Source organism: Anas platyrhynchos, chromosome 2 (genome assembly GCF_047663525.1).
Source record: "Anas platyrhynchos isolate ZD024472 breed Pekin duck chromosome 2, IASCAAS_PekinDuck_T2T, whole genome shotgun sequence".
In the NCBI taxonomy this organism is placed as follows: Eukaryota; Metazoa; Chordata; class Aves; order Anseriformes; family Anatidae; genus Anas; species Anas platyrhynchos.
In genome coordinates, this window is record NC_092588.1 from 100,264,078 (window position 1) to 100,281,839 (window position 17,762).

Below are 17,762 nucleotides of genomic sequence, written 5' to 3' on the forward strand. Positions count from 1 at the left end.
GGCTCAGACATGCCATTTCCAACTGAGAGCCGCCGAGACACATCAGCACGCTTCGTGTGACGAGGCAGAACGAAGGTGCTGCTGTTTTATCGCGCCTATGCCCCGCACAGCACAGGCACAGAGACGCCAAGCGCCCTCAGCGCTGGGAGCGAGCCGGGCCGCATCCACCCCCTGGCCTGCCGGAAGCGCCATCTGCCCCCCCGCCCCGCGCCGCGCCATTAACAGGGGCGACCCTCTCGCGAGAGCGCGGCGGTGGGCGGGGCCGCGCCTCGCGAGAGCTGCTCGGAGCGGGGCAGCGAGGACGAGGAAGGAGGGGAGGGGAGCCGCGAAGGGGACGGGGCGAAACCTCGCGAGAGCGGGGCGGCGCGCCGGGCTCCGGGCATGCGGGCGAGAGCGGCGGCCGCGGCGCGCGATTGGCGGCGCGCGGCTCCCCCCCCGGCGCCGGCCCCGCGCATGCGCGGCGCGCCGCCGGGCCGTGTCCCCGGTGCGTGTGGCGGGGCGGTGCGCGGCGCGGCGCTGCGGGCCCGGCCGGCCGCGGGCACGGTAAGCGGGCGGGCAGCCGGCCGGCGGCTGGCGGCGGGAGGCGGCCGAGGAGCAGGAGCAGGAGGCCGAGGAGGGGGCCCGCTGCCCGGCGCCCGCCTGCCGCTGCGGCGGGAACGCGGCGCCGCGTCGCCATGGCGCCCTGAGCCCGGCGGCGGCCGAGTGGCAGCGCCGAGGCCGCGTCCCCGCCGCGGGCCGTGAGCGGGCCCCATGCCGAGCACCTCGGAGGCGGCGGCGGGCGGCGGCGGCGGCGGCAGCGGGGGGAGCCGGGGCTGGGCCGGCGGCGGCGGCGGGGCGGAGGCGGGCGGCGACAAGAAGCGGCTGCACCACCGGCGGCGGAAGCGCTTCGCGGCCCAGCCGCAGCCGCCCCCCCCGCCGCCGCCGCCGCCGCCCGCCCCGCACCCGCTGCTGTTCCCGCTGCTGCAGCCGCCCCTCCTGCAGCCGCCGCTCCTGCAGCCGCCGCTGCCGCCGCAGTCGCTGCTCTTCCTGGCGGCCACCGGCGCCTCGTCGTGCTGCGGGGACGGCGGGGAGCGGAAGCGGCCGCGGGGCAAACGGCGCTCGGGCTCCCGGCACAAGCGGCGGCGGGGCCGCGGCGGGGGCGGCGGCGGCGGCGGGGCGCAGGAGGCGGAGAAGCGGCGGGGCGGCGCGGGGCTCGGCACCCTGCTGGAGGAGTACGACGACGTGAGCTCCCAGTCCGAGGGGCTGGTGGGCGGCGGCGCGGCCGGAGCCGGCGGCGGCGGTGGAGGAGGAGGAGGAGGCAGCGGGGCGGGGAGCCCGGCCTCCTCCCCCGGCGGCAGGCAGCGGGGCGAGGCGGAGAGGAGCAGCCGGTCCCGCCGGGAGCACCGCAGCAGCAGCGGCCGCTCCAAGGAGCGGCACCGGGAGCACCGGCGGCGGGGCGACGACAAGCCGCAGGAGGGGGCGGCCTCCTCCAGCCGCGGGGGTGGCGAGGCCACCTCGTCTTCGTCCTCTTCCAAGTCCCGCAGCCGCCACAACCACACCGGCGGCCAGGACCGGGAGGGACTCAAGAGCAGCAGCAGCAGCGACCGCAGGAAGGGGTCCCTTGCCTCGCCCAGCAGCAGCAGGAAGGAGCGGGAGAGCAAAGCCCACCGCAGCCGGACTAAAGCGGCCAAGGAGCCGCCGTCGGCTTACAAGGACCCGCCGAAAGCCTACCGGGACGACAAGCCCGAGCCCAAAGCCTACCGGCGACAGCGCTCGTCCCCCAGCCCCGGGCGGGATGACAGCCCCCCGCTGCACCGCTCGTCGCAGAGCCAGCGGAGCCGCAAGTCCCTCAGCCCCGTGGGCGGCCGCTCGCCCCTCAGCCCCTACAGCCGCCGCCGCTCCCCCAGCTACAGCAGGCACAGCTCCTACGAGCGTGGCGGGGATGTGTCGCCCAGTCCCTACAGCAGCTGGCGGAGGTCACGGAGCCCCTACAGCCCCGTTATCCGGTGAGTGCGGGGTGAGGGAGGCTCTACGGGTAAAGGAGGGGAGCAGAGGCCAGGGCTGGGCCCGAGGGCGGGCTGGAGAGGCTTGCAGCTGGCAATAAAAGGCCTCCCTCTTGCTGCCAGAGAGCTGTGTGGAAAGGGAACTGGGCCTCATACAAAGATCGGCCTGTCCTGCCCTGCCCTGCCATGGGGAGAGGGAGGCGGGGGTGATGGTGACACTCCTGCCGCTGGTTCCTCCCTGTCAGAGACCCTGCATAGCTGGCAGAGGAGCCTGCCAGGGCTGGAGCCCAAGAGGGCACTTTCAAGTGAGAATGACCCAATGAAAACATTTCTTGGAGGACAAATTTTCCAGAGGTCCGATTTTGGTTTTAAGTCTTACGACATATGGTTATTCTCAGGTACATCCTTATTCTACCTCCTATACCCCTAAAGAAGAGGATGCATTTTAAACATATTTTTGTCGATTTACTTCCCACTAGTCTAAAGAGGAACCAAGCTGATGGGTAATTCACGTTACTAGTGTTTCTGGTTCGTTTTAGAGGCCTGTAGAAAGATTCAGACTTGATTTCAGTAGGAAAATGAGCCAATGTCAAGTTTTGCTAAATTGCCTCTGTGTTTTACACAGCTTATGAAAATTCACCTGAGCTTGTTTCACAGTACTTGTTATTTGGTGTGTGCTTGAAAATTATTTTCTTAGTGGGGACAAAGAATGTGAAGGTTGGTGTTTCTGTGACTTTCAGAGTTTCACATAGAGCAGAAACGGGGACTGTATCTCTATAATCAGAATTAAAGCACTTGAAAATATTTTCGCTTACAGCAAAACCACTGGGAATGTAAAGTATTTGGTTAGTATGTTTTTAGCATTGAAAATTCTAATTTCCCACATTGAAACTTTACTGTTGCCCCGTTGTTTATGAGCTTGCTTAAATTCACATCTGGGCTTAGATTTCAAATGTATTGGGTGATATGTTGGCAAGAAATTTGTTTGCAATGTGTTACCCGGTAGGTTGTCTGAGAACTATTCTCTAGTGTTTCTAATACATCAGTTACCATTTGGGGTGGGTATCCTTTGATGATGCCCAAGTTGTTCCTATTTTTTGCTGGCTGTTGGTAATGTCTGCTGTCTGGGGTGCACATCCTGTGCTGCTCATAGAATGAAGTAACAAAACTGTGCCCTGTTTTGTTCAGAGGTGCAAAACAAAGGTGCCTTTGGAGGAAAGAAAGAAAAAGTGGTTGTTTTAAGGTAGGGTTGTATGGAAAAATGTTGTTAACAATAGGGTGTTTCAAGCAGAGAGCACTGAGTGCTCTAAAAAAGAGCACTCTGTTGTTGCTCCATGGAGCCTGTTCCAAGTTGTTAAGGATACTTTTGCAGGATGATTTGAATAATAGAATAGCAGGAATGTTACTGGAATATTTGGATTTAACCACTCCACAGAATATTTTCTGTAGATGTTTTTGTCTTGGAGTAAGAAAGCCGAATAATATCAGAGCTGCATGCACAAGGTTTGTGCTTCCGAGTAGCCATGTTAGCCAGACTGACAGTCCCATTAATTTGGGATCCCATCTGATGTGCTGGCTGATGCTGCTGTAGCAGCAGGTACAGAAGATCTTGTAGGGTGCTGTTACAGGGCAGAGTTCTGTAGGTGTTCTTTGTTTACTTCTTCCTGCGGGTAGGGGACCTGTGGTTTGAAGTGTGAGTTTGTTTCCTCATTTTTGTATTGTCTTTGTCATAAGCGTGTAAATCTTCCTCGAGTTACAGGTCTGCTTTCAGGAGTTAGCTTTGTGATTTCACTCCTTCCTTCCTACAGTTAAACTGGAATTTGCATCCCGCCTTTATCTGGGTACAGAGAAATCGTTTTGTTAACTAATTCAGATTGTCAGGTTTATTGGAGAGGGATCGGAATGGCTGAGAGAAAGAAGTTGTTTCATGTAGAAGGCTAGGTCAGTCTGTCCTAATGTGGCATTAATTTTTAAAACGTCATTTCCACAGAAAAAGAAGGAAAACAAAAGCACGAGGATAAGCTTTGTTGTTCATAATGTTTGCCTCTTGTGGAGAAACGCAAGTTACTGTTTCTTTGCTGTCATGCAGCTCCTGCGCATTACGTGCGTTGTGGTGGTGCTTGGGAAATAAAGATGGAAGATAATGAACTGATCGGTTTAGCCCTTCAAAACTGTCATTGTTTTTATTGCTTAACTTTCTGGTACTGCACCTAAAATGCTGAAAATTGTTGCTGTGTTGCTTAGATAATGGTATAGCAGCCTTAGACCTGGTAGAATATGATTTCACGAAGGCAAGAGCTTTGTACAGCACCTGTCTGCTTGATCTGGATGATTTAAGGATGTAATTCTGGGCTTGTGTCCAGCTGTAATGGTGTCAAGACAGTAAGAACTTTGTATGTTACTAAGCATTGCAGCCTTGTTCTTTTCAATCTCTTTCATATATGAATCTCCAATAATGTTATATTAATTATTGAGTTATTTTGGGATGCAGAAAATGAGAATGAAGTGGTTCTAGCAAGCCTGAAGAACTCGAGTGTCTGGAGCCCTGATTTTTTCATCTCTGAGTTGCTTAGGGAGAAAGTTCCAGTAAACAGTAGAAGAGAAACAAGTGAAGTCAGTGCCACTCGTTTCAATTCCTGGTTTTCTGGAGCAGCAGTAACAATGAAATTAATGCGAGTTACCAGTTCTGATTGCAGTAGTGATGGGCTGGTATCTTTCGCCGGTGTTGCCTGGAGATTGCTTCTGAACAGAATCAAAGACACTAAATACGTGTTTTGTGCTTGGAAAATTATCTTTGAATGGGAGACTAATTGCCTTTGCCATTATAATCGCAATAAACATCTATGTTTTGGGCAAACTGATTGGTTGAGCTCTTTCCACTTGCTGGACAAAACTTTTTTTACTTGCTGCTGGTGGATTTGGAGTATGTTTTCTTGTGGACTGTAGCAGAGTTGTTCTGAAGCAGTGTGTGCATTTCTCCAGAATGGGAATTCTTCCATAATATGAAAAGCATGAGGAGGTTATTTCCCTACTGAGAAGTGGACTTGATTTTTATTAAACTTAGGGATTTTTTTTTTTAATAAGAAAACACCAAGATCAACAAAACAAACAGTCTCTTTTTTTTTGAAACTGGCTTACGATGAAATTGTAGGGGGAGAGCTATTTATTTTTTTTTTGTAACTTCAGTCAGGTCATATGCTATGTGATCACACATTTAATTCAGCTAGTTGTATAGATGAGTAATTGTGTTTTTCCAAATGTGGATACACCTACCCATCTGCCTGGGATAAAAGTAAGTAGGTGGGGCACCACTAGCGTAGTACTATGGTGCGCATGGATGTTGCTTGGAGGAAAAATAGAAGTTTGCTTCTCCTACTGGTACTACAGAGCCATCTCTTTCTACAGCTGTCGCTAGTCTGTAGCAGCGAGGATCTGAAATATGCATCATTTCTGCGATAAACCGAGACGAGTGTAGGGAAAGTGGTAAAATAGACATTAAACTGGTAAATCTCCACTTTGTGGAGAAACCATGGTTTCGTACGCTGTACAAAAATAGCTTTGCAGCCAGTGATTTTGATACTTTGAGATTTAAAGCAGTAGGAGAGGTTTTCGGATGTTTTTTTCCTCTTGTGCGGTGAAAAGAGATTTTCTGTATAAAACCCTTTAATCTTGTTTAGTAAAACTGTATTTTGCAAAATTTTAATGTGGAACTACATATTTTCCCTGTTGGAATAGCAATTACTTGCAGTGCATTTGAGGCCCTCGCTCTAGTACATATTTTGAAATTAAGACCTCTTCTTACTTGGCAGTGGACTTTACCTTGTGCTAACTGTGATGATGTGCCTTTCATCTTCCTTCTTGCTCCTTTTTTTTCCCTTATCATGGGAAGCAACATCATTTGAAGAAAAAAAAAAAAAGCAAAAATTACAATGTGTAATAGAATTTGAGTTGATTTTTTGTGAGTTGATTTCTTTGTGTGCAGAGCTCTTGTCTGAGGACACTGGGCTATAAAGCAGATTTAAAAACCAAAATTGTATTCATTTTCGGTATTCCCATGCTGCATGTGTTGGAGAGCAGAGATTTACAGTTTGACTCTGTAAAGCAGGTTATGTGGTCTTCGTGTGCGAAGCAGAATAGGTGGTTGGTTGATTGCGGAGCTACTTGGAATATAACCCTGCACCAAGGGCTCAAGAAAATAAACAAAATGAATTAAAAAGATACGAAGTGAGAGTGCTAATGATGTTTTGGCTTAAAGAAGTGAATCGCGCATTGGCCTGCTACTGCAACATGGCAAAGCTGTACTGTGAGCTGTAATGTTTTTGTCAAGGTGGTTTATGTTACTGCGTGATTATAAACGTCTTGGAAGATCTGTGGTGAAGCCAATTGATTAAATTTAGGTCTCCCCTTTAAAATGCACTCTGACCTTACCATGAACTGGAAGCTGGCAGTGCGTGCTCGGTAGCGCAACATTCGCTGCCTGTTGGTGATACACCTGGGCTACAGCATGTTTTAACCTCCTTTGGTTCTGTTTGCTTGCTTGTTATTCCCCTCTTATTCTGATGAATCCCTTTGTGTTAGGTTTTGTCTAAAAGTAAGCAAACATAGGACAAAAATCAGTTTCGTTGTTCAGCTCTGCAGACCCTGATACCTTTCAAGTGTAATATTGTTTGTGTGTAGGTAATGCATGTAGCTGACTACTGGCATGCTCCTGAAGCAGTTAAGAAGAGGGTTTCAAGTTTACAAACAGAAGATAACATATTTGTTCTGATTTGCTAATCAAATTTAGGGGTCGGTTTGTTTGTTTTTAATAGATGTGTGGGGGTGGAATGGGGAAGAGAGGAGCACATAGGAAAATAGCATGACAAGAAATGTTCAAGCTAAGTGAGACCCACGTTCTTGGAAACCTGAGGTGTTAATTATTTGTTAATTTTCATAACACTTACGAAAAATGTTTTCATAAATGTCCACTATTTTTTTCCATTCATTTTCCTTTCTCTTTCAGATATCAAGATAGTAAAATGTAGGCCTTTAAGATTTCAGGTGCTGGTTGGAGTAGTTTCACGGTCTGCCTGAAAATGTGATGTTCCATTAACAGACACTTCTTGTTAAAGTTCACGAAGGAATATACTGTTTGATAACTGATAAGTTAACTAATGAAATGCAATAGTATGTTTTATTGCAGGAAGGAGGAGCATTGTGACAGCTTGGAAACTTGTAACTGATTATACTTTGATATCTGAAATATGTTCTTATACAGTGAATAAGTGCATTGTATTAAGCAACAACAATTTTTTCTTTATTTCCTAGAGGAAAACAAATCTCTGCCTTCTTTTTATTGCCGTGAAAAATGGAGGAAAAGTGAGGCTGAGTTTTGGGTTGGGAACGAATCCCTTACTAGTGCTGCCCTCCTTTGTTTCTTTAAACCTGCTTCTTCTCCTACATGCTTTCTAGATAACATCTTGATTTTTTTTCTGGTTTCATGTTTTTATCTAGACATAATATTGTGTAATTACGTCAATTTCCCTTTGCAGCTAATGTAGTTGTGCTCCTAGTCTCCTTTGTTGCTGTCTCCAGGGAAGGAAAAAAGCAGCTCTATGTAAGGAACTTCGTTCTGCTGCTGACTAGTCCTGCTGATACTTACAGGTTTTCTTATTTATTTATTTTCTGCTGTATGTAAAACATACTGGAATGGGAATATGGGTCAGAAGTAGCTTTATGAGAGTGGTGAAGTTTGGCAGTTACCCTCTTTGTGGGGATGGAGGCCTGTGCGAGGTGAATCCAAGGCACTCGTGGAAGGCTGTTGATAGCCAAACATGGTGGCAGAGGCACTTGTAAACAAGGTGGGACTGCTGAGTGCAAACTGAAAGAAATGTGACCTGGAAAAGTGGCTCCCTACTTGTTTCCTCCCGCATACATTGCCAGCAGATGCTGGTGCTCTTGGCTTGGGAGGTTTGGATGCAGTCCTGGCAATTAGGACGTGTCTGATCTCTCCAGAGAAGATGGGTGAAGATGCCTGCATTGTTTTGCTCATTTGTTTGCCGTTTGCAACACAGTTCTGCGTGTTTGGAGCCTCTGTCCTGGTGTTCTTGGTTACTGTGTTGAAAACAAACTGTCCTAACTAAGGACTAAATAATTGGTAGCAAATAAATGTCAGGTAAGGCATTTTATGTGTGTGCGTATGCATGCATGAGCGTTTCCTAGAAGTCTGGTGGAAGATTTAGAGAGTATTTCAGATGACTCTGCTGGTGTTTTCTCAGGGTCCCAGTAAAATGTTAGTGTCTCGTTAAAATGGCAGGCACTGGCTATTGTGTCAGCCCATTGCTGTGCTGCTGTCACTTCATCTTTTATTTCTAATGAGCGCTAGCTCTGAAGAGCACGAGTTGGCTGGCTTTACATATAGGGCAGTATTTCTCCACTCTGAGCCCTGTGTGTGCTTCTGAGGGAAAGCTTGTAAATGTCTGCTGTTTTGCTTTTGTGCCATTTTTATAGATGGAAACTTGTACACAAGTTTTGTCTAGCCTAGGAGATTCTCTTGAGACTTTTGAATGAATGCTTATGGCAGTGATAGTCAAATATCTGAAAAGATCATTAAATGTAGGAAGACGTGAAGTTTTATCAATGTGACTGGGATAACCAGAGCTTCGACAAAGCTGACTTTTACTTAAGGTTCAACATTTGTCTGTTCGGTTGCAAGTGTTTGTGTTTCCTGCCACTCCTGCATTGAGCCTAGAAGACAAGGTACAGCAAAACATTGTTGCAAAGGTCCTTGGGATGCCAATGGAGGAGCTGGTTTATTATTAGCCCAGACATGCATTACGTAATGCAATGTTAAAAAAAAAAAAATAATAATTGCTGACATAAATCATCAAAAAATTTTTGGAAAAATCAAACCAGTGCAGAGGCTGTGCTCAGCGTATTTCAAAACCTCGTTCTGATCTGATGTTAAGGGCTGTAGTATGCAGTGGGACTGAAACTTATATAATTGAGTGCAGGAGACTTTGGTCTTTCCTTCTGGATGCAGTGCTGATATGAGAACGTTATGCTGTTGTCTGTTGCGGCAGGAAACCTGGGGAAGGGAATAGTTGGGTGTTTTTGTGCTGAGCTTGTATAAATCTATGTTCGTGTCCCAGGCTATCTTGGCTGATATTGGTAAAATATGTATGTGGAGCCACTGTCAGTGCTTGACTTGACTGCATGTTTCTTTTTGAAGCCGGTATAAAGATTTAAGATACTTGTTCCTTAGCTTTTCAAAACTGTCTCTTCCTCACCAAAACATTGGGAACTGACCAGGTGAGCGTTTGTAGTTACTGTGTTTTGAACAGATTTTCCCATTTCATCCTTAGTTGTGATTTAAATGAATGTGTTTTATTTGGGACTGAAGTGGAAGAGGAAACAGCCTTATGATCAGACAAGGTGTCTAAAGAACTGCAATGTTTTAATCTGCTGCTTCTCTTTTCAAGTGAATGTGAAATTACGCCTGTATTTTTTGATTGTTGACATAGATTACTTGCTTTATTTTAGGCACTTTTCTAAAAATAAACAAATGTAAGAAAACAACAAAAACCACAAATCATACTTGTGAAAGGAACAGACTTATTTAACCCCCCAGGGCATGCTTTGCGTTAAAGCTCGAACACAGATGAGGCGAGTTGCAGCGAGGTCTCTGAAGGTGGAGGAGTGTGTTCTGTAGGTACAGGGAGCAAGTTTCAGTTCAAAGGAGCTAATCCGGGAACAAGATGTGCAAGTGTTTTTCAAGATGGGGCAGTGACGTTCTTTGAAATGACGCGTCATTTATACAAGGCAGCTCAGGACTCGCAGGGCCTATTAGCTTGCACTTGATGCTGGAGAAATTGAATTATCCTGATTCTACAGCCAGTATAGATTGGCAAGCACCACGCATCAGTTGGGGGTAATAATTCCTCTCAGAAGATGAGATAGCAGGATGGATGAAGAGAGCTCTGACCTAGCACTTGAAGTGTGTTTATTATTTGCATATCTTCAGCCCTCCTTTTGTTTCCTGCTGCCTCATCACAACTTCATATTATGGAACTTTAAAAAAAAAAAAAAAAAAATTGTTTCACTTTTGCCAGGCCTCTGAAAACTTTTTGAGCCTAAAATACGGTACATAAACTTCCCAAGTAACAACGAGAAAAAGAACTTCAGTGGCTTCTTTCATAATGGAGCAGAAATTAGTTTTCAGGAGAATTTTTCTGACCAATATTGTGATTTTTTTATTGGCTTTTAATGGAGATGGGCTTTATGAGCTGTTTTTATTGGGCTGTGATTGTCATTTAAATGACAAGGCCTAAGTAAATGACTGAATATTTAGTGTCAGAAAGTGGAATAGAAGGGATCAAAGCATCCAGTTATCCAGAAGCCAAACACTACTTTGTCCATTCTTTCACTAAAACCTATACCAAGTGTCTTTTTATTTTCTTTCTTTAGTTGATCACCAAACCTCAGTTAAAAATTCTCCCCCCAAAAATGCAGAATTCATTTTTTTGTTTAATATTTACTTTATCTGTAATTTATTTCAATTACTTTGTTATTGTGTAGTTCCAGAAAATTCTGTAAACCTGTCCCTGATGTAGGATTGAGCTGTGTCAGTTTTCAAGAATTGCCCTCACATGAGCTTTGAATTTTTTAAAGGTCTCTGTAGCTGTTTGGATCAATCTCAGTTTCATCTATAAAATTTTGAAGTTTTTGATAGAGTACACAGTGTGCACCTAGACTTTTTTTTAATCACTCCTATGTAATCTCAATTGTCTTAATGATTTTTTTCTGTTGTTCAGGAAAAAAGTTTGAAGAGGCATTTTTTTAATGCTGGAAAAGTGCGTATACTTGGAAACTAGCAGATACTGCTCATAAAATAGAAATGTTTTATACTATCTTAAACATTTTTTCAGTTGAAGCAATGGAGTGTGATTTCATATGTTAATAATTAAAACTGCATTCATTTGTTACCGAAATATGGATTTGACACAGTGGTGATTAGATGTGACCATAATGATTGTAGTTAGATTTATTCTTGTTTGGTTTAGACTTTTGGAAAGTTAAACACGGTGATGCTGTCTTTTGATCTCTGAAGTTCCTAGAGCTCCAGAAAGTCTTATTTTTACTACTGTTTGATACTTTTTTTTTGTCTAGCTAATGGAAACAATTTCATTTATCCTGATTTAATTTTATTCTTCCCTGCAAGTGAGATACCCAAGAAAAACAGATTTCCAGCAGACCTGAATGAAGATAATACTTGTAAATATAATGAATGCCTTTGCTATTTTTAGTATGGTATAATGAATTTAAAAAATGTGTCGTATCTTTGTATTGAAGCACCAGTCTTGGCTACTTGTTCGCATGCCCCTCATCTCAATTAGTTTCTTCCTTTTTGCTTTTCTGTGGACTACAACTAGTGGTAAAATTAATATATCCCTTTGAAGATCTGAATTAAAAATATTTTCTATCAACTGGTATTTTTTGCACAGTTTGTTTTTACAGTTGTTAGGATACTTCCATTCCTCCCCTACTGCCATTCGAGGTTGTTTTCCTGCTATGATTTTGTAGACAGCTTAGATAAAATCTTCTCCCTGTTCTGTTAGGCTTTTTATTCTGTTGCAGGTGTAGCATAGAGCTACTCATGGATTATGTTTGCTTCTCAGTAGATAGAACAAAAAAATACTGGGTGCTTTCTTCTCAGGGAGAGCAGGGAAGTATTCATTTAAATTTTGAAAAAACAAAACACAAAAACTAAGTTTTATTGCATGGAGATTCTACAATTGCTTCCTTCAGTGTTGTGTTTAGCTGCTTCTTGTTATGTTGTAACATTAATTTCATTTTGTTGAATTTTGGTTGTGTAGGCAGCTGTATTTTTCTAAAATCTTGCATATACTGAAGTTGGCAGCACAAGTAGTATAACATCAGATCTTTAAAGGAAAACAGTGTTTCTGCTAAGTACTGAGGAAAAGGAAACTTATTTGTCTTTTACTATATTATTAGCCCTATAGTGTAGTATTTTGCAGTTCTTTATCGGGAGAAACTGTATCTAAGAGATTTTTAATGTTTTCTAGCAACCTGTTTTGATACAGAATCTGGATTTATGTTATTTTTAAACGTTTTTTTTTTTTTAAGTTCTGTCTTTCCTATTTTGTAGTTTTGTTTATTCTGTAAACACGGTGCTAGTGGTTGGTTTAAAAAGAGTACTTTATCAGAACTGCAGACACACTGAGAGAAAAGTTGGACTAATTTTCAAGTGATTAAATTTTACTTTTCTGAAACAGGAGATCAGCAAAATCTCGAAGCAGAAGTCCGTACTCATCAAGGCATTCAAGGTCTCGTAGCAGACACAGGTTGTCCAGATCCAGAAGTCGCCATTCGAGTATCTCTCCTAGTACATTGACTCTGAAGAGTAGCCTGGCTGCTGAGCTGAACAAAAACAAAAAAGCAAGAGCTGCTGAGGCAGCTAAAGCCAGTGCTAAAGCTTCCAACACTTCAACACCTACCAAGGGAAACACTGACACTGCTGCAAGCGCACCTCAAGTGAACAATGTAAAGGACCTGAAGAAAATAAAAGTTGAGCATACACCTTCTCCTACAAGCAGTGCAAATTTGAAGAATGACAAGGCAAAAGCAAAGGCCCCACTTCCGGAAACTAAAGGAGAAAATAATTTAATTGCAGACAAAAATACTAAACAGAAAACTGCAGCAGTAAAAGAGAATAAAACAACTGTTGTAAAACAGCAGCCGGTCACTGTAAAAGAGAAAACCAAACCGAGTACACCGAGTGTAGTAACCAAGGAGAAGGATCGCACTGTTGCACTACCAACCTCCACACTGCCACCCTTGCCTTTGCCTCCCACGCTGCCTGAAGATAAAGACAATGATAGGTGAGTTGTGTCATAGCTTTGCTTTGGGGGGTTGTCTGTTGGCTTTATTTATTTATTTTTCCTTTGCGAAAGGTACATGTAATTCTGTTTGCTGGGTGAGGGTGCTGAAGTAATTTGTTCTTGCTCTTCAGTTAAGGTGGCAGTTACTGGTGAACTGAAGGAATGAGATGTTTAAAATTATTTCATCAACTGTTTTTTGAAAAGAAAGGTTTAGCCTAGGAGGAGTCTTTCAATGAAAAATACACTAGAGATGATTTAAAATTGCTGGTACATAATAGCTTTGGGAATAACGTGTGCAAAATTCAGGATTTCAAGTTCAGCACAAATGTGGGTATCATTCTGGGGAAAAGATGAATTCAGTACCGATATCTGAAGGTCTTAAAAAAAAAAAAAAAAAAAAAATGTTTGTGGTAAAGATTCTCTTCCATTTGTATGGCAATTATTTTCCTAAAATCATAGATGTGTGTTATTTTCATGTAATTTATTTCGGAGATCAGTATTCTTTATGTATAAGTGAAGTGAGGTTCGTGGTTTGTAATCTGTGCTGACTTTGAAGCATAAAAATTGGACTGTAGTGAAGAAAGTCAGGTCTGTAATCCAAATGTCGCCTGAGTTTAAAGCTACATTGAGTCTCTTTGTTGTCCTTACAGAGAATACTTGCTGTGGTTTGTGTTGGAAAACGATGCTATTGGGCTGTAATCGACCATTTTTCTTTGGTTTTGGTGATGAAATTGAAAAAAGTTGCTTTTGGTATTACTTATTGTATTACTGGTCTCTGACGTGTATAGGAGAGAGCAACTTCCCACAGCAAGCAAAGCAGTTTCTGTGCATTGAAGTAATAAGTGATTTAAGTTCGATATATGTGTAAACAAGACTGTGAAAGAAATTCAAGACATACTGAAATACTTTATTTCATATTCTGTATCTGTGAAAGTAGTCTGTTTTCTCTTGCTTTTTGTAAATCGTAGTATTTAGTAAAAGTTGTTATAACTAGTGGTGTAAATGCTTCTCTGTCTTTGCCAGCAATTTAATGCACTGGTAAACATTCGGATGCAGAGGGCTTGGTGAGTAAATATAACTTCAGAAGGTATTAGATTTTTCTTAGAAGAGAAATTGTTTCTTGCCCTTCAGTACTCCAGCAAATGTCATTCCAGTTGTTCAGACTTACATCTGTGTGGTGACTGGACGCTTACATTTAAATTTAGAACAAAACCATCCTCTGTAGGTAAACAGGCTTTCTGTTCCTGTTGTTTGAGAGGAATATTTACTATTTTAACTGGCTTTGCAGCATTAACTGTGGTACCATGAAATGAGATTCCACCTGAAGCTGGCACAGGGCTTCTCATTAGCATCTTTTAAATGCAATGCTTTTCTTATAGTTCAACTGCGTAGAATAGTTGAACTACAGTTAAACAGTTCTATCAGCACTGGGCTCATTCTCCTTTAAAAAAAAAAAAAAGACAAAACTTAATGCTTTCAAACAAACTTCATTAGAAAGATTAATGACAAATAATAGGATGTCATTTATGCTCTGCTTTGTTTTGCTTTTAGGAGGTTATGAACTTCAGGTCAGAATGGTTATGAACACAAGTCATGACAAACCTTATGTCGTCAAGGAAAATGATCTACAACTTCTGGGAGGAAGGAGGACCAAGGTGTTTGCCTTGGACTCGGTTACTATGGGGAAATTGTGCCAACAAAGCAAGCTTGATACTCTGCAGAACTTAATGTAGTGTCAGTTGTGAAGTTCAGTAGGAATCTGATAAAACCGCAAACAAGCTACCTAAAGGAACAGCAGTGTTGTGAAACCGCTGTTGAGGATAGCTGAAAGGGAAAACTGTTCCAGTGGTCAACAGTGTGTAGTTTAACAGACCTGAAAAGAAGGCTGCTCTTGGCTGCCCCTGTTTTTGTGTACGGCTTTTAAAATTGTTTCAGAACCTCTCACACGTTGTACTCCCACTAATACTGAAACTTTGAGGGCAGAATTTGTGAGACAAATGCAAATATTTCAACTTCAAAAATAAGAATTTTTCTTGACCCTGGCAATTACTTTCTCTGCTCAAGGTGGCTTTATAGCATGCTGACCATTATGTTTGTGATGAGGACAGCATGGGCTTCCTTCAGGTGCCTCTTTTAACTCAGGCACTGGTATGAGACACTCAAGGGTTTTGTTTTCATGGCAAAGCCTAGTCACAGGCAAAATGTTGGAATGCTTTAATTAAATATATAAAGCTCAGTAATTGCAATTAATGTAAGAAAGAGCATGTGCATTCTCCATGATGGGGGTAGCAAGATCTTTCTATTAACGGAAGTTTCTACTTTACCTACGAGACGAGGTAGATATGAAGTTGTAGGAAAACCTCTCCTCCAGGACAGGTTCCCAGAGAGGGATGCTGACAGTAGAATACTGTGATTTGGCAAATGCAGCTGCCTTGAAAAATACACCCTCAGAGCATAACAAAGTTTTATTAACACAGTGGCAAAGTTTGAAATTTAAAGAGAGAATGCTACCTCCAAAAGCAGTTAATGTAATTACAAAGCATACAGAGATGGTCATGGGTACAAAGTTATGGGATATACTATAACAGCGAAATGTAGCTAAACTAAAGGAAGAAGTTCTGATAAAACAGCCACACCTTTAAAAAAAAAAATAATAATAATCCTGCAGGTCGTATGGAGTGCTCTGAAATTCCCCATTACTAGAGGAAGAGTGTTTCTAGAATTCTCGTTTATAGTACGTGATGTAGGATTACCTTGCAGTGTGTTTGGGGGATTCTCCTCAGGACAGAGATTGACTGTTAGGATCTGTTCCCAGAGTATTTATTTATTTTTTTAAAGACATAGTAAACCAGAAATACATTTAGTCAGTTTTCCACTTGTTTTTTTTTCCCCACTTCATTTGCATGCAGATCAGTAAGAACATGTTGAATCTGGAGCGTTTCAGCAAATGTATGAGATTAGAATCTGTAAAAGGCATGGTATGGATGCCTCATAATGCCCTGCAGTAATTGTAACCGTGAAACTAGTTATCTCTGGAGAGTAATGTTGTAGTGAATTGGATTAGGATAATCTGCTCTTTTATATGAGAAGTCAGAGTACAGATTTTACCACTGTTGATACTTGGCAGCACCTGAGCTCTAAATATTCTTATTAATCTGAGCCCTAAGAGGCTTGGGGAAAAAGGAAGAAAGAAAAGATCACATGGCAGAAGTCTGGCCTGGAACCCAGATGGGCTTGTTGTTCTTGCTGGTAAGGCTTGCTGTGTCATCCAACTTCAGCTTTCATCAGGAATGTGAAGTCTGAACATCTGATTTCATTTTCTTTAGCATTTTGGTAGTCAGCTGTGCATCAGCCAGCTGTTTGCAAGCCATTTGTAAAGTACAAATTGAATTCCAGCAAATTCTAAAAGCACAGATTTTAAATGTTGATGTGTTAACAGCCTAGAACATACTTTAAGAAACCTGGTAGGTTTTCTTTATTTTAATACAATTGTACTGTGTTCAACATAGTAGCAAAACTGTGCCTTTTTTTTTTTTTAGTAATCTGCGAGAGAATCTTTCAGTGAAGACAGTTAAAGAAGCAGAGAAGAAACTTCGCCATCTGCTTGCAGACTTGCCACTTCCACCTGAGTTGCCTGGAGGAGCAGAGTTAGCCAAAAGTCCTGAAGAAAAGAAACCAGCAGTTCAGTTACACAGCAAGAGAAGACCAAAGTATGTTTATTACAGTTTTTATGTTAAAGTCTATAATGGAAACAGAAGTGATAATAGTTTCTTAAGAATGTATTCTATTAAAACAATTTCTACTTTGTAATGACTTCCTTAATACTACTGAGGTTTTGAATCAAACTGCATGGTTTATTACCATTTAGTGGTAGTAAGGGTTGTCTAGTAATATAACAGGAATATTTACTATTGATTTTTTTTTCCATAGTTAATCCTTAAATATATCAGCTGTATTCTTAGAGATTGTTACTGTTTTCTAGAATATGTGGACCACGACATGGTGAAACAAAAGAAAAAGAAATAGACTGGGGAAAGCGCTGTGTGGATAAATTTGATATCATTGGTATTATTGGTGAAGGCACTTATGGGCAAGTTTACAAAGCCAGAGATAAAGACACAGGTAGGTTCAAAAAAGTAAATGTAATCCTGCACTTCAAAGTCAGTTGTTTTTTTATATATACATATATATATATATATATATATATATATATATATATATATATATATATATATATATATATATATATATATATATATATATATATATAACTAAATAAAATCTGGTATTGTGTCCCCTAATGGTTTGAAAGTTTTTAGTTGCATTACATGTTTTGTTTTCAATCTAGCTTTTGTCTGAATTAAAAACTCAATAAAAAGACAATCTCTTTCTGCCTTGGAAAATCATTCATCTGTAAAGTTGTGGTTGAAAGCATAAGCTGAGTAATGTTAATTTCCATGTGTTATTTCTAGAGCTTTGATGCTCTGTACACGATTGAGGAAGTAAAGACAAGAGTGTAAATACTCAGGGGAAACAAAATGGCACCCTAGACAGGATGATACAGAATAATAAAGTTTGTAAAAAGGCTGCAAGGGTGAAAGGAGCTGTGCAGGAGATTTAGCTGTTTTTCTTCTTTGTACGCTGATCATCACTAGCTGGCGGTAGGAAGAGAAGATATCTCTGTGCCACGCAGGCTTGAAGTGTTGCATATCAGGTATTTTTCTTGCAGGAACGTAACTTACAAATATCATGTGAAACTAATAATCAAATAAGCACTCACCATTATGGTATGCAGGAATGTTGTCACTGCTTCTAAATAGATAATGCAGTGAAATTTATTTACTCACGTGTGCTATACCTTGCTAGTTTTGTGTTCAATTAGTAGTTCTCTCTGACTGCT

The 17,762-nt window shown here is 42.6% G+C and overlaps 1 protein-coding gene across 6 annotated transcripts in view; it reads left to right on the forward strand.

Annotated features, from left to right (window-relative positions):
• Window positions 1-453: 453 nt before the first annotated feature.
• The window catches only part of CDK13 (cyclin dependent kinase 13), a 52,422-nt gene continuing 35,113 nt past the window's right edge, over window positions 454-17,762 (forward strand). For 5 of the 6 annotated variants that reach the window (XM_027450129.3, XM_038174152.2, XM_038174153.2 and 2 more), the window contains exons 1-4: window positions 454-1,985; window positions 12,257-12,862; window positions 16,402-16,572; window positions 16,845-16,984. In XM_027450129.3, the coding sequence (XP_027305930.2) occupies window positions 751-1,985; window positions 12,257-12,862; window positions 16,402-16,572; window positions 16,845-16,984 (2,152 nt within the window). In that variant the 5' untranslated portion in view covers window positions 454-750. The remainder of the gene's footprint in view (window positions 1,986-12,256; window positions 12,863-16,401; window positions 16,573-16,844; window positions 16,985-17,762) is intronic. The other variant, XM_038174155.2, reaches the window with a different exon arrangement.